The 17,179-nt window shown below is 40.9% G+C and overlaps 1 protein-coding gene across 1 annotated transcript; it reads right to left on the bottom strand.

Annotated features, from left to right (window-relative positions):
• Positions 1 to 5,320: 5,320 nt before the first annotated feature.
• SRSF3 (serine and arginine rich splicing factor 3) lies at positions 5,321 to 12,677 on the bottom strand. Its single transcript, XM_045777819.2, has 6 exons — positions 12,553 to 12,677; positions 10,640 to 10,847; positions 9,009 to 9,143; positions 6,773 to 6,811; positions 6,451 to 6,537; positions 5,321 to 6,290 (listed from the first exon to the last, which is right to left on the bottom strand). Exons 2-6 carry the CDS (start codon positions 10,843 to 10,845, stop codon positions 6,263 to 6,265), a joined length of 495 nt encoding a protein of 164 aa, XP_045633775.1. The 5' UTR covers positions 10,846 to 10,847; positions 12,553 to 12,677; the 3' UTR covers positions 5,321 to 6,262.
• Between the last annotated feature and the right edge of the window lie 4,502 nt (positions 12,678 to 17,179).

Below are 17,179 nucleotides of genomic sequence, written 5' to 3'. Positions count from 1 at the left end.
CCGTAAGACTCCATAAAAAAATGGGGGGAGGTGTTGTGCATTTTTCTCTAAATTCATAAAAAGCCTCCAAAGTTTACTGGTCCTTGTATAAAATGCCACACTCACCGATGTTGCTCTCCCATTCCTTGAGTTAAAACGAGGCTGACGTCAACACCAGGAGAATGGAGCAGCCACAGCAACTGGCCACGGTTTCAAAGCATGCTCACAAGGTTATCCACGAACAGAGTATCAACCTATCCACAACAGCACAGCTTTTCTTCCACTGGCAGTGACAACACTGGCCTTTGCCAAGAAATACCACACCTTACTGCTCGTGGTACCTGCCCGGATGATGGCATGGACTGTATTTAGTATATACACCTCAGATGGGCAGGTGCCAGAGGTGTAAAAAGGAAAAAGCTGGACACATGGTTAGCATTTCTAGCTGTATAAATAGTTGCTCATCACATAGTTTCCTAGAAGAAAACAAGTTACCTCTAAAAAGACTGGACATCATTTTCCAATGTATGTATGATTTACACCTTTTACCATGTTTTTTTCCCCAAAGATTTTGAAGGAGTGTGCATGTGAGTGCGTGCGCGAGCACAGTAGGGGGAGGGGGAAGAGGGAGAGGGACAAGCAGACTTCCCACTAAGTGGGTAGCCTGATGCAGGACTGGATCCCAGGACCCTGAGATCATGAGCTGAGCCGAAGGCAGCCGCTTATCCAACTGAGCCACCCAGGCGCCCCATGAGTACATTTTATAATTACAGGCCCCAGAGCGCCCCTGGCTGGCTCAGTCAGTAGCGCATGAGACTGAACTCAGGGCTGAGTTCAAGCCCCCACACTGGGCATGGAGACCTACCTTAAAAATAGATTAAAAAAAAAAAAAAAGAGTGCCCAAATCCCGATAATCACTTATTGGCAATGAAATGGCATCTTCTGAGTGGGCTGAGAAAGCTGCAGTATAATGGAACATAAACCAAGGCCTTCTGGAGTCAAGGCTGGCCTGGGTCATGAATACACTACTTGTTTATAGTAGGATGAGTAATGTGTAAGGAACTTCTGCCCTAAGTGTTTATTCACCTCTCAAGTGGTTAAACTTAAGAAAAAGGCCCTGCACAAGGGCTGGCAGAGTGGTACTCAAAGACAAAACTTCCTTTCCTGACCATTCCAACTGTCTTCACTGATGCTTCCAGCACTCTAAACAGCATCTACTTTCAAAGCTTCTGTTCCTAGCCCTCTCCAAATGATCAGCGTTCATCTACTCCTTACTACTTACAAAGAGGGCAGCTTCTACTCCCAACCTCGCTCCTGGGAGCCACTTTAATGTCAGATGGACAGTTATATACACTGCCAACTGAAGTCCAAGCAGGGCTGCCAGTTTGGTCCATTTCGTGTCCCCATCAAACCCGACAGCTGGTATGCACGAGCCAGCCACTGGTGCCTTCTGATACTCCAGCTTCTTGGCATCCTGCCAGAACTAATGCCGAACAAATTATCCCACACCTGTTTTATTTGGTAGTACACCTGAAGGAAAGTCAAAAATCGTGACTGGAACCACTTCCGATTCGTGGTTGTAGAATCCTGTTTTGCCTCCAAACCCTTAGTGCGGCTACACATTCAATTGCTCTTGCCCTCCCGAATTCTCTTTTATGATTAAGGTACTCATTTCTTCACCTCGGATTCTTTATAGCCTTTAGTCCCCCTGACACCTTACCATCAGATGCTGCCAGCTAAGGGACTTTTCGAAGGACCCCCAACTAAAGAATTGCCACCTCACTCCAGATTCAAAAACCTTACTCTCAGGGGATGCAAGTCCTACAACCAACACCTCTTAAATTGTTCTACCCTATAATGGGTGAAACAAAGTAGTGTAGTTTAGACCTCAATGTCCCGACCTTGAACTCAGGTCAAATATGTTTTCTAGATACCAAGCTGGTGGTGTACATGCCCCTGAACCCCATCCCACTCTAAGTCCCTGTGTCATTGACTATCTTGTGAGAAAGGTGTTAACAAATGACATTAAAATTTCAATTTGTATTTTTTTGTAAAGCACTCTTGCTCAAACTTAATATGGATTTTTATCTAAACCATAAAGAAATTTTGGTGACAGAGAGCCAGATGCTTAAGCTTAAAAGAACTTAGGGGCACCTGGGCGGCTCAGTCAGTTAAGGGTTGCCTTTGGCCCAGGTCATGATCCCAGGGCCCTGGGCTCGGATCGGGCTCCCTGCTGCTCTCTTCCCCTCCCTCCTGCTCTCAAAATTTTTTGTGCCTGGGTGGTTTGGTCGGTTGAGTGTCTGCCTTCAGCTCAGGGCATGATCCCAGGGTCCCTGCATGGGGCTTCCTGCTCAGTGGGTAGCCTGCTTCCCCCTCTGCCCCTTCCTCTCCTTCTGCTCATGCACCCTTCTCTCAAATAAATCTTTGAAAAATAATTTAAAAAAGAATTTAGAAATCCTTTTGAGGGAGTTCTTTCAAGAACTTTTAGCTGTCCTTGGTTTTTTGTAATACTCATTTCCATTTCCTTTTCCAAATGAACAGTTAACACCAAGAAAAGGGAAGCAGTAAGCAACTTTCCCCCTTGGCTTAATTTGTAGTTTTGGGGCAGGTCAGTAAAAACCACCCCTAAAGGATGCTAACATGCCCCATATGAAACCTGAATGAAGTACACACCGAAACAAAGGTGCTATTTACAAGTGAACAGGACTTGAAAAGCAGGGTAATCAGGGACACCTGGCTGGCTCAGTGGGCAAAGCAGGCCACTAGGCTCCAGGTGGTGAGTTTGAGTCCCCATGTTGGGTGTAGAGATTACTTAAAAAATAAAAGCAGGCAAAGTCACCTACAGACGATTTTTCTGGAAAGCTCAACTTTGCTCTAAGAAAGTGAAATATTCTCCGTAAGGATCTCTCCAAATGACTTCGAAGTCACAATGTTTCCAAAAGTTTCACTTCCTCAAGACTAAGTACATTCATGTATGTCACAGAGACTAGAGTTAAATGAGGCTATACACACATGTGTATCATGTTAGTCTGGGAAACATTTTGGCTGTTGTCATGTGTTCTAAGTAACAAAAAAACCCTGTAATACTAAAGGAGTCTAAATACTGTTATCCTAAATTTCTGCAATGCCAATAAAGGAACCAAAATCGAGCAGTTATGAGGTTTATGAAAAGACAAATTTTCAATGACCTCTTCTCAATCTCCCAAGTGTGCTATACAGCTGAATTCTTTGACATATTCCAAAGAATCTTTAAGAAAATGGAGCATTTGTGTGGGCACAGAAAACTCAATTCGACACTATCATATTGTTTTGATAAAAATATACTCCAACCCAGTTTTTCTTCAGCTACTTTAATTATAAAAATCTTTCATGTTCTCAAAAAAAAAAAAAAAACCCAGAAGGCAACAGTCTAGTACAAAAATATACAACTGGAAGACATTACCACCGACTAGATCTGACAACTAAAAATCATGTTCAGGACTCCAAAAATAAAAGCAAATTAAAAGTACTAAACCAGTGGTCTTAATCAGGGATGTTTATCACCTAGACCTCTTTCGAACAACACAGCACTTAATTACACACACACACACACAAAAAAAAAAAAAAAGAAAAAGAAAAAAAAGAGCTACCAGGTCTGGAATTGGATGTTATTTTGAAAAACAACTTTGATAACACCATTCCTGATAAAGAACAACTGTACAAACATGAACCATATTAACTCTAATAAAAAGCAACCAGGACTTCCCATCCATATATGGGTGAGTCTAACTAAAACGTAAGATGCCATCTACTGATCACAACTATGTAAGGAACTATGAGAGTATATGAACAGTAGATAAGAGATATCTACATCTGATAAAATTAAAATTTCTCTGGCTAATTCATCTTCACCTTTCTGCTTAAGACATGACGGTCAGAAGTACCCCCCAATTAGGTGAGAACCACAGATAATTTTTCTGGAAAAGCATGAAAACCAACTATAATGCTTGTTTTCTTAAATCATCACCCAGTATTAAGTGACCTCTAGTGAACACCTGTAGTCATTACACTAGAGCTCAGTTTTTATGACTAACCTCTTTCAGTATTGTACTTAACTCAAAAGGATGCAGGGACAAAAGTGGCTAATGAAACTTACAATTTTAGAAATTACAGTAACCAGAACTTTTAATAGCCAGAAGCCGAATGTGCAGTGATTTTACCAGCTTCTATCTTCCATATATATATATACACACACACACATACACTCACACACACGTACTTTTTACAAGCCATAAAAAACTGTGTTGGGGCTTCTGAAGTGATTGCAAATTTGGACAAATGTCAGGATAACTCCCTGAGATCAACTTTATCTTAGATTCTGTATAAAGCCACATTATACCCATAACCTACTATCCTTTTTATAAAAACCCTTCCAACTTAAGACTCTCCAAGTTGTATACTGCCCAAAACACCCATATGAATGTCCATTTATAAAAGCGGAGTGATTATCGATATACTGTATTACTTCCACGACCTCTTAGCTATCTTTCCTTGTTCTGAACAAGAATAGTTTTAGGCTATGAGAAAATGCCAAAATTCAAGGCCCCAAAAGCCAGAATTCCCAGTACATCAATATTCAAAGGTCTTCTCTAAGGTTCATACTGAATCTGACAATTCTAACCTCGTGACACCAATGACTCTCCTCCTCCGCTGGTACCTGCATGAAAGGTTACTAAGGACCACTAGAAACTATTTGTTTAGGGCCTACATCTTAGAAAATCTTTATAGACTGAACTCAATGCAATGACTCATCTTTCATATCAAAGAAAGTACAGCATAATCCAAAACTACCTTTAAGTAGCACATTTAAGGAAACTAAGCCACAAGACTGTTGCAGTATGATTTAATCTAATTGCACAAAAATTTGAAATTACAACTCCTCTGGATTTCTAAGAGGAAGGTTATGCATGCCTCCATATTCAATTCTGCACTGTTACATTTGAACCATATAGCGAATTTTACATCATGATGGATCAATTTAGAATTTCCATGCAACACCTCAAATTATATAAAATGGAAGCAATTTTTAAAGCTTTGTGGGAAAGTCTCATGCTAATGAAAGTCTTTTTTAATGGGTCACTTTGGGTTATAATGTACCAGGTTGCTACACTTTAAATGTTGGTCACAGAGTATCATGGTCTTTGAACTGGCTCCTACTCCTAAAAAATGGTTAAGTACGAACAATCACGTAGGTGACAACCAAAAATTCCCCTTCAGCCTCAACTGTGCCTCAGAATTCTAAGATTTGTGTAACCAACTGATTTCCATGGGACATGAACTATGGTAATAGTGGGTTCGACTATTACACAATTATGCTAATATTTTATTAATTCAAAAGCACTTTACAAGAAAATATAAGTATGGCTTCCAATAGGAATGTTATACCTGGACTTGATACCAAGCTCACAGATTTTAGTTTTGCAAGGAAAAACAGGCTTTCAGGTTAAACAACAATTTGTAACCAAAACTTTAATCCCAAGGATTCTCACAAACATATTACAAATGACAGCATGAAAAAAAAAATCTTGCACAGTAACTCAAAGTTCAGCTCTACAATGTACCCTTAAACTGGCAGGACACTGGTATCTTGAATAGTTTCAAACTACCAAATGGAGAATGCTATGAGAGCTGTGTGTTCATATACAGCCATCACATAAAGAACTTATGACCTAAAGCATAAACTAGCTTAAAACTTCCAATTCTACACCAACTGGACACCCCTGCCCAGTATGAAGACTAGTTGGATTCCTTTTTTTTTTTTTTTAAACCTCTCATCTAGTTTAACAATGCAGCTTAATTTTTACCTGCTGGCTTGTGTTCACACCAGCTTTTAAAGACTGCTTCTTCCACTACAACTGCATACTATTATCCCAGCTATGGAAAGACTTTGTTCAATTCGCCAGTTTTGTTTTCATAATATTAAATGTCAAGCTTTAGCTGGGCAGGAGTCAGAGGTTTATTATCAGTCTATGTGGACTAAACTTCAAAGCAAATTCAATTTTGCTTAAGGGAACATTGTAAAGTAACAATTCTTGATATTACATGCCTCATATGATCCATTCAAATCATAAGAGAATTACATCTTTATGTGTCACTGTTCCAAGAGACGAACAAATGTGAACAGCTAAAACATCTTAAAAATGCACCAAGCTTATGAAGTCTCAAACAAAACTTGAATTTTCTGTACATACTCCTGTCAAATGAAGTTATTTCCTGTACACCACTCCTCTTGCAAACTGGTCTTCTATTTCCTTTCATTTGACCTAGATCGGCTAAAAAAAAAAAAAAAAAAGAACGAAAGTTACATACATAACTGACACAACTATATCAAAGGCTTTCATGGAAAATAAAAATAATCAAAATGGCTTAAGATGACCAATTCCTGTTTTTACTACATTGTTCATAAACAGTCCAAGTCATTAAAGATCTTACCTACGAGACCTAGAGAAGGATCGGGACGGCTTGTGGTTTCTCTCCCGAGACAGTGATCTCTCTCTCCTCCTATCTCTAGAAAGGGACCTAAAACCGCAGGAAGAAAAACAGGACCATTTAGATTTATACACAACAAACATCTGTAAGAAATCATCAAAAACTAAAAGTTGGTTCATTCCTGCAACACTGGCTCTACAGACCACTTGATTCACTACTGAAGCCGAAGTCTTTTACCATTAACCATGTCATTTAGAAAACAGCTTAAGAACAGAAATGCTGTCATTTCTGAGAATGCGGCCAAAAAAAAAAAAAAGTTATTTACCTGCTCCGGCTGCGGGAGAAGCTTCTCCGTCTTGGAGATCTAAAAGCAGAAACAGGAAAATTAGGCTAATTGTCAATTAGTATTTATGGCGTGAGGCATTTCCCAACTTTTCAATCTCACTGTTGGGCCCAGTGAATGTGCCGAAGAACTGGCACCCATCGTCCAAAAATAAATAAATAAATAAATAAAACCAAAAAAATTAAAAAAACAAACAGGAAAAAAAACAGAAAAGAAAAAAAGGCACAGAAGGATTAAGGAACCAAAAGCTCAAGTGAAAAGCAGATATTCCAACCATGGATTCACTTTAACAAAGAATGCTTCACAGCAGATCTGTCCAATGCAAAACTTCATGTCAAACTAACTTCACTACCCAAACACCACACCAAAATATAGTCCCACAAGTAGTTCCAAAAACAGTACCATAAACCAGTATTTGGAACCCATGCAAACCTGTAAGTCCACGACAAGACTTAGGTACCAGGTGGATAGTGTAACTTTGTGAAAACGCGCTAGGTGTAAATACTGATGCCATTAAGTGCTACATTAGAACTGCATTTGTGATCGTCACATTTAAGAGTGTGTTTAGGCTTATAAAAATTACCTTAGCTTGGCCCCCTTCACCCCCAAAATTTAAATTTGAAAACTGTTAGTAAAACCATTTAAAGGTGATAGGATTCAACAAATTTTTGCTAGAAAGGAAAGCTAAATCTGTTAGAGTTATTAAAATTTTTAGTTTGGCATCTCACACATGCAAATAAGTTTCAGTTGAAGGTCTAGTTACATTATGAGTTCCCTATCACCCTTAAAAGTTTTATTCAAGCAATATATATGTACGTTACCATTCAATTATGCACAGCCAGCCTTTGATCCAGAAAAAAGAATTACTTTAAGCCGCTTACTCCTTATTTTAACCAGCAGTAAACTGTATAAGCAGGAAAAACTTACTAGTTTTGGGTTTCAACAAGCTAGAAATGGTGAGGTGAGGCTGCCGGACTGACGGCCAGGAAGAATTTGCTGAAAAGGTTTTGCCAGATGTTGCGTTGGATTTAGTTGGTTGGCGAAGGGGGTGTTGTGGATTTTTCCTGCTTTTTTGTTAGCCGAAGGCTGCTGCTGTAGTTGTTGTGAAGACATTTGGTAAATAAACAGCTGAGCTGATTGGCCAGGAATGTGTGGGCGGTCGAGGTGGCTGCTGCCGATTTGGTTAAGGTTGGAGAGAAGGCTGAGAGAAAACAGCATGCTCGGGAACCAAAGGGCGGTGCAACCTGACGACTGGCCATGCCTGGGTCATGTGAAACGACACCAGCCAAGCTGAATGGGGCGCGCTGGTCACATGACGCTGAAAGGGCTAGTTGACTGGCTAATGCAGACTCAGAGGGTGGTGAGAAGAGACATGATGGTGACTCTGTAACGGGGTTCATTTTTATTAATAGATGGACCAAAAAGCACAAAAAAAAAATGAAAAACAAGCCATCAGTACAACCATCTATTTAGCTAACAAATACTCTTTATTATGATGGGCAACAGTGTGTTGTTTTGTTTTTCAAAATAGCAAAAGGGGCAAGATTTTGAACTCCTATCTCCTAGAAGGACTTCACTCACCTGTAGGAGGTAAATTCAGTCCTATAGAAACTATTTTGGAGGTTTGAGGAGATGTGGAGTTAGCATCCAGACAATACTGCCTGGTCCAAGAATGATGCCATTTTCAATTATAAAAAAACGGAAATCTCACCTATTTGGGTTTGAAGAACAGATGATTGGGATTACTTTTTTAGCCCCCTTTATTGGTCAGTGACTTAAGTTAGTTTCAGAATGATTTCTACTTTACCAGTTGTAACATTACAACAGCTGCCTGGTTGATAAATACTACAATCGTGCTAATAGTAGAAAACACATTTTTGTGAAGAGCTAGAGTTGAATGTAATGTTTGTCATTATGGAGTCAAGAAATGGAAAAAGGCCTAAATTGAAGTATAAGGGAAGACTTGGAAAGATGCAACTAGAAGATGAACTAGAAGATAGATCCAAGATAGAAGTTACTGACTACCAACATGAACAGTGACCTAAAGACAAAAGCCAACACTCAGCACAACTCACATACCCCGAACTACACCCAGCAAATGTTTCATAAAAACCTCCAATTCTTCAAAGCTTAAAACCCACCAACAAACTTTAAGAGAAATACCTGCTCCTATTAGCTACTCCATTACACCAATACCTCTAAACACGCTCTCAAGTACCTGCGGCGAGGTGGAGGACTCCTTCTCCGATAATCATCTCGAGGGCGACGGCCCCAAGACGGAGGTGGGCCACGATTTCGACTTCTCTTTTCACCATTCGAGAGTTCCACTCTTACTCGGCAGCCACATAGTGTTCTAAGAAGGGAAGAAACATTATTAAATTTAAAAGAGCCAAACTTTCTAAGAGATGTGTATAAAAGCAAAAAGAAAGCACTCCTACTTAGTTTCTTTGCAAAGTACACACCTGAATGCCTGTAGAATCCTTAATAGCAAAAAAGTTTTTCTAATAAACAAAATCAGCTTCCTTACATTTTAGTTCTTTGTTCGAGTCCAATCTAAATAACTGGGCTCAATGTTAATTTGTTAGCATTACAAGTGTGAAAACCCTGGATTCATTCTCTAAGATCTCGTTCATCTATACATCCTGGTGGGACTTTGAGATCCCAGCACTTACTGATCTTTCTGTATTTGCTAGTCTTTTTCCTCCCTCCACAACCCCTCCATGCAAAAGCAGTGAACTGAAGCATTTTGGCCATTTCATCTCGCCATCTCCCCATAATGGTCACACAACTAACACTTGGGAAACTGCAGCTGAGCATAGTTGTGAAAAAATAATCCCCCAGCTCTTCACTGTTCCACATCTGTTTAGATAAACCACCATTATTTTGGACAGTGATTGGGAAGAGGTGGGGGTCCTGGAAAACGGTTTCTATCATCTGCTTGGATAAATGACCTGACCTCTTATACAGCTTTACAGCCAACCCTCAGACCCCTTAACTTTTGAACCTTAAGGATTAACCATTTCCCTTGGTTTCATGAAATCCAATGGTTTTCAAAGACCAGGAAGGTGGGGGAGAAGGGCAGTACCTATTCCCTCTAAGACTCCGGTACCTGTTACTTATCAGCCAGTAAGAGCACACCGTAAACACAAAAGGAAATAGCTACATATTCCACCCTTCCTAAATATCACAAACACGTAAACGATACTGGAAAAGTTTTTTTTTTTAAAGATTTTATTTATTTGACAGAGACAGACAGCCAGTGAGAGAGAGAACACAAGCAGGGGGAGTGGGAGAGGAAGAAGCAGGCTCCTAGCGGAGGCGCCTGATGTGGGGCTCGATGCCAGAATGCCAGGATCACGCCCTGAGCCGAAGGCAGACGCTTACCGACTATGCTACCCAGGAGCCCCAAGATACTGGTATAGTAAGCCCGGTGTACCATCATCCAACTACAACAATTGTCAGTTTGTGGCCATTCTTATTTGAAGAGAGTATTTGATTTCCAATTGTTTCAGAAACAATTCAAAAGTGACACCACAGGTGACACTTCGTGGAAGGTTTAAATTAAAACGCTTTAATCACATTTTGGATGCAAAAATCCACCCACCGAGAACTGACCCACTGAACTTAATTCTCTTCACTGGCCACCTGAATTAAAAGAATCTTCCTGTGTATCTCCTGTAAAACTGTTCAGTCCTTTTTCACTGTGGAAAAGACTTATTATGTAAGTCTCTAACAACATTAACTTCAGATAGCCAAAAAGCCATCTAAAAGCCACATATTCTAGGAATTTTAAGTATTAAAAACACAAGCAACATATTTATCATCAGTATAAATTAGTCATTTAATTACCTCCCATCTAGCTCTCGGACAGCATCGGCTGCATCTCGGGGGTCTTCAAATTCAACAAAAGCAAAGCCGGGAGGGTTTCTAGCAACCCACACACTTCGGAGTGGTCCATAATAGCCAAAAGCTCGTTCCAATTCAGTCTTGTTACCATTGTTTCCAAGATTACCTACATAAACCTTACAGTCCAATGGACAGGAATCACGATGCATTTCTGTAACAAAAAGAATACCCCAAACATTAATTATGCAATAATCTACATAGTGACAGATCCTTAAGAGAGAATGCTGAAATTTTAACTAAAAACCAAACAAGCAACAACCCATTTCTCTCTCATCTGTACTGATAACCACCAGGAAGCCAGCACGAATTGCATTAAGAAAAAAACGCCTGTGAAAAACTGAGAGGGGTAAATGAACACTGAAAAGAGCATTTACTACAATCTCGGCACCAAATTAAAAACTATTATTACAATTAATCTCAAAAATAAAGCAGTTAGAAAAGTAGGATAACTTGCTCAGAAGCAAATCCTGGAGACACAAAACCTAAAATAAAGAATTAAAACAAGACGAAGCTAAGGCTGAGCCATTTGAAAAGTGGTAATATGCCCTCAGGCAAAAACTTAACCAGCTTCACTCAAGCAGCTAAGGATTAGGTTTTTTTTTAAAAAAAGAAATGCACACCACAGCAGCACTAGTCTCAATAGCCAAAATCAAAAGATAAATGGATAAGCAAAATGTATTATCCATACAACGGAATATTCAGAATGAGGTACTGATGAATGCTTCAAAGATGAATACTGAAAACATGCTATTACAGATGCCAGACACAAAAGTGCACATACTAAGATTCTATGTATATGAAATATCCAACAGGTAAACCCAGAGACTGGGGCTGAGGAAGAGGGCAGGGGAAATGGGGAAAAGTTGCTTAATAGGTATAGATCTCCATTGGGGATAAAAAAAAAATCTTTTGGAACTAAACAGGATGGTTGCACAGCGTTGGGAATGTACTGAATACACTGAACTGCACACTATAAAATGAAATTTATGTTAATTTCACCGGGGAGGAGGATTTCTTAGTGCACATTATTTACTGCCCTTCGGGGGCTAATATTTGATAAATCTTCAAAAAAAGTCACTTCTACAATGAAATCGAATCAGCTTGTAAACCAGTTTCAACTGCAAAGAGTAGCCAACCCAGTAACTCAACCTAAAGGGTTTCTCACGAACACCATGTTCTTCTCACTCTGGGCTTATCCAATTAAAAAAAACGAGTCCAGACACATCCGATTTGTATGACCCCACCCTGTACCCAGGAGTTCTGAGGCCAAATCATTGCCGGAGGTTGGTTTTTAAAAACTTGGCCGTAAACCGTTTCAGAGTAACTATCAACGGGAAGCTACTACAAGAACAATGCTACCCAAGGAAGATCCTTCGGTTTAAAAAAAAGTGGTGAGAGTGTAGAAAGTCAAAATTAGACGAAAATACAGGTGAGTACAGAAACCACGTAATAGGGATCAAAAGGTCCAATCTCGATTGGTGACGTGAGAAAAAATTCCCGAGTAGCTTCCAAAGAAAACGTGGTTGGGGGGGGGGAGGAAAAAGGCGCCATAAATTGAAAGGCCGCGGCCCGGAGTACAATTCGGTTAGCGGCTCCCCCCCTTCACCTCAACTTTCGGGTAATCCCGCTTCTCAATTCACCCCTACGCCCCGTGAAAAATTATGAACACCTCCACTTCGAGGCCCAGGTACATTCTCTGATGGGTCAAGAGCCCCCGCCACCGCCCCATGCTGAACGTCACAAAATGGCGGCGGCGTCTCTTTGTCTCAACCTCGCGCCGCCATTGGCCCTGGTCCCTCCGCGCTACAATTAAGTGCCATTTCCCACTAAACTCCCTTTAGTCGCCGGTCACTTACCGAGATCTGGGGTTAGAAAGCGGACGCTCAAATCCACACACCCTCGGATAGGTCTTCCCGCTTCCCGCTCCCCTCCCCGCCCGGCTCCCGCAGATGCTCTCGCTGACCTGGCGTCCACGAAATGGCGGACCACCGCCTTCTCCTCGCCCCTATTTATACGCCACACTGAAGTCACATGATTAGACGGGCTCGCCCAATGAGAGGCGGAGGAGGTCGTGACGTTGCGGCCGCAGACGCAACGAGAATCGCGGTTGCTGGGAGCGCGCTCTGGCGGTGCCGCTGGGACCGCGGAGACGTGCGCCGCTGAGCCCCGGTTGCCTCAGGCTTGGGGCTTCCTCGGGTGTTTACGCGTGGCCGACCTCCAAGTTACCCTCAGTCCCCTCTCCCTCGTCTCCGGATAGACTGGGGTTTCATAACACCACTGTCGTCATTCCCAAACACCGATTGAGCCGTTTGCTCCAAATAGGATTTAGATAGTAGATGAATTCATTAATTACTTCATCCTAGAGAACGGCTACACGGGAATTAAGACCATCACGTTTACAAACGTGCTTTAGAGTTTCTCCCAAGGTCACTGAGCTGTGTGTGACCAAGCTGCCACCAGAATGTGCCCGCCCACTTCCCACACTATGGAAAAGACAGATCCTGGAAAGTCGGCCCGACTCTGGCCGGTTTCCCGCCTCTCACCCAAACCGCAGCATTTGGCAGAGAAGGGTGGCGTCATGAGCCCGGACTCAAAATGTTTAATAGAAACTCAAAGGCAAATGAGACTGGTCAGGCCATATGGACGCTCACCTTTAGCAAATAACATCAAGAAGAACTTCCTGGAGAAGAATTAGTTTAAATACTGGGTCCCCAAACGAATGCCAAGAAGGGCACTTCTGGCCTTTCTCAGTGAAGCTAGGTTGCTGTGTTGACTTGAGGGTGGGGCTCGGGTCCTTAGACCACTCACATCTTCCTCTGTTTTCCACCTCGCCCTAGAAAAACAGAGCCACAAGAATAGCTAGCTACGGGGAGAGAAATACCTCAATCATGCTCGAAAAACGGTTAAGATCTCTCTCTCTGGAATAGTGAGTTAAGCTGGGAAGTTTGTCCGGTGTCCTGAAGCCTCTCTCCTACCCTCTTTCAGTCCTGTCAGACTTATTGCTAAAATTTACATCTCTCAAGAAAAAGAAAAATCATAATATGTTGTATTTTCAGTCACAAGGTGAAAGATATGCCATTATTTACTTACTGCTCCCAGATATTCTCTTTTGAAGCATTATCTGCTACTGTGACTCTAAAAGGTTTATCCGTAGTGGGGGGAAAATACAGAAATTTAATGGCTCTGAGCCTTCGTTTTCTCACTGTAAACTAGGAATTTCATACTGCCGGGCAAGAGGGGGAATGGGAACTACAGTGATTGCACCAGGACCTGTGCTGGCCTAAGCTGGGATGTTTCCCAGGTGAGGGAGGATTTTAGCAAACCGTTTCTCTTTCTCACTTTTCTTTCCTTCTCTATATGTTTTTCTTTTCTGGCTCACTTATATTGCCTTGATTTGATTCCCTTCCTCTGCGTAAACTTTCCTCCTCTTTTAAATTTTATTTTCTTCTGCCAAAGCAAAGGCTTTAAAGGCAGACAGTCCTGGATCTGAACTACCAAAGTCCCCCTACTTATACTAAAGTATCTTGAGAAGAACCCCTTAACCTGTCTCAGAATTATTTTCTTCTGTAAAATGGGATAATAATACCAGCCTTGCAGGGCTGTTACGGGTTGTCTCTTCCCACAGGAACTTCAGCTTTTGTCTGTTGTAGTCACTCCTTCATCCCTGGGGCCGAGAAACAAATCTAGGGCACAGCACATAAACATATTTGTTTTCTGTTTTTTTTTTAAGTATATATATATTTTTTAAGATTTTATTTATTATTTGACAGAGAGAGAGCACAAGCAGGGAGAGCAGCAGGCAGCGGGAGAGGGAGAAGCAGGCTCCCCAATGAGCAGGAAGCCTGATGCAGGGCTCGATGCCAGGACCCTAGGATTATGACCTGAGCTGAAGGCAGCTGCTTAACCGACTGAACCACCCGGGCGCCCCTAAACATGTTTGTTTAATTATTTAATGACTTAAAGAAAGTATGTACGTAAATCACCTGACAATCTCTATTCAAAAAATGCTCTTTTCAAAGAGTATCCTATTCTTTCCCACCATTTTCCTGTTTTTTTGGTTTATGTATGTAATACTCGTCCAGCACTCGTCTTTCCGTGGAGCCCTCTTAATCCCTCCAACTGTATTCCAGAGTACATTTTGAACCTCCTATGGCCATCCACACACACTTTCCATCTTCTGGGAACAGCATACAAAGTGAATTATCCATTTAAATTATGGATGATTTTAATGTTACTTTCAATTTATTCAACCACCAAACCACTCTTGAACCGCACGAAGCTTCAAAGGGCCATATCAGTATTTCTTGGTAGAGACAGGGAATGGGGATCCTATGTCGTAGTAAACGTCTCTTGATTTCCTCTGGGGAACTACCTTTCTCACCATTGACCATGATATTTATTGATTCAGGTGTGGTTGGGTTGATTAAATCATTCCAGTTCTTAGCACCCCTCCCCCACCCCAATTAGTTCAGGAATGGATGAGCAATCCAATCAGACCAGTCAGCTGCCAGTTCGCTAATTCTAACCCTGCTGCTAGCCTCACAGGCACAGAGCAGGTCAGAGAAGACCAGAAAACTGATTCAGGGCTGTGTTGTCCAATACAGCAAACACTGGACACACATAGCTATTTGAGTCCCAATTAACATGTGCTGTAAATGTAAAATACATGCTAGATTCCAAACAGTATATTAAAAAAAATGTAAAATATCTCATTTTTATATTGATGATATGTTGAAATGATAATTTTTTTGATGTATTGGGTTAAATAAATGATATTGTTAAAATTAACTTCATCTCTTTCTTTATACTTTTTAACCGTGCCTACCAGCACATTTAAAATTACACGTTTAGGGGAGCCTGGGTGGCTCAGTCAGTTGGACGTCTGCCTTCTGCTCAGGTCATGATCTGAGAGTCCTGGAATCAAGCCCCACACTGGGCTCCCTGCTCAGCAGGGAGTCGCTTTTCCCTCTCCTCTGCCCCTCCCCACTGCTCCTACACTCTCTCTCTCAAATAAATAAATAAAATCTTTTAAAATTTTTTTTAAAAATAATAAAATAAAATTACATGTTTGGCTCACATTTTATTTCTGTTGGACAGTGTTGATCTATAGAGACAAATGAAAAATAACCACACACAATTATGATTAATAGACATTTAAAAACTCAATCATCCTGGACAATTATTTGAAAATAGTGTTTTTGAAACATATCATTTTAAGCTTCCTTTTTAAGCTAATTGCTTTGATAGCTTTTCTATGCCTTTTTATATGATTCCCTGAAATAGTTTTTGGGATCATATTACATATTTAACATTCATTCATTCAAAAAGCATTTATTAGGTACCTTCTATTTTCCAAACACTGAGATGGATTTGGAGGAAAAAATAATAAGCCCAAACACAGCCTCAGCCTGCTGCCATTGTGGAGCTAAGTTCTAATATAGGGGGAATTAGAGAAAGAATGACACAAGCAGTTGTGAAATTATTTATGTGGAAAATGGTCCAGAGAAGGAAATGGTGCTTAAAGAATATATCATAGGAGGGCTGCCTCGATGGCTGAGTTGGTTAAGCTCCCAACTCTTGATTTCGGCTCAGGTCATAATCTCAGGATTGTGAGATGGAGGCTCACATCAGGCTCCGTGGTCAGTGTGGAGTGTGCCTGAGATTCTCTCTCTCCCTCCCCTTGTACTTCTCCCTCTGCTTGCTCTCTCCCTCTCTCAAATAAATAAATACATACAATCTCTTAAAAAGAAAAAAGAACATATCATAGGAGAAAAAAAGTATATATATCATAGGAGAGATTGGCCTGAGAAGGCTTTCCAAAGGAAGTTATGATTAAGCAAAAGCGGGAGGGCAAAATTTGTGAGAGGAGTGAGAGAATGTTCCTGGAAGAGGGTACAGAATGCATAAAGTTCCTGTAGTTAAGTTAGAGGAGTTAAAAAAAAACAACCCAGTATGGCTGCAGCACAAAGTGAGAAATAGATTTGAAATTTTGTTAATATGTAAAATGTTCATGTTATGCACGTATTTATTAATATATCAACAAGTACTTACCAAGTGCCTACTAAGTGCATGCAGAGAAGCAAAGTGAATTAGTTATGAATATTACGCAGCCATAAAAAAAGGATGAGTTCGTGCCATTTTTGACAACATGGTTGGACCAGGAGGGTGTTATGCTAAGTGAAATAAGTCAGACTGACAAAGTCAAATAGCATATGATTTCACTCATATGTGGAATTTTTAAAAAATTCCGAATGAACAAACAAAAAGCAAAATCAGACCTGTAAATACAGAGAATGGACTGGTGGTTGCCAGGAAGGGGGGTGGTGAGGAGCTGGGCAAAATGGGTGAAGGGGAGTGGGAGATACAGGTTTCGAATTATGGAATGAATAAGTCACGGGAATAAAAAGCACAGCATAAGGAATATAGTCAATGATATTGTAATAGCATATGTGGCAGATGATAGATAGCTACACTTGGGGTGAA

This window comes from Ursus americanus, chromosome 32 (assembly GCF_024610735.1).
Source record: "Ursus americanus isolate L20-20 chromosome 32, mUrsAme1.1.p, whole genome shotgun sequence".
Classification (NCBI taxonomy): Eukaryota; Metazoa; Chordata; class Mammalia; order Carnivora; family Ursidae; genus Ursus; species Ursus americanus.
Note: the sequence above shows the minus strand (reverse complement) of the source record. Positions and strands in the feature narration are given on the sequence as shown.

Excerpts from the sequence above, each read along its gene's own strand:
- SRSF3 (XM_045777819.2), bottom strand. The coding sequence starts at position 10,845 with ATGCATCGTGATTCCTGTCCATTGGACTGTAAGGTTTATGTAGGTAAT. Across the intron at positions 6,812-9,008 it reads AGTCCTCCACCTCGCCGCAG|ATCTCCAAGACGGAGAAGCT; the intron begins GTACTTGAGAGC and ends TTCTGCTTTTAG. Across the intron at positions 6,291-6,450 it reads TCCTTCTCTAGGTCTCGTAG|CCGATCTAGGTCAAATGAAA; the intron begins GTAAGATCTTTA and ends TTTTTTTTTTAG.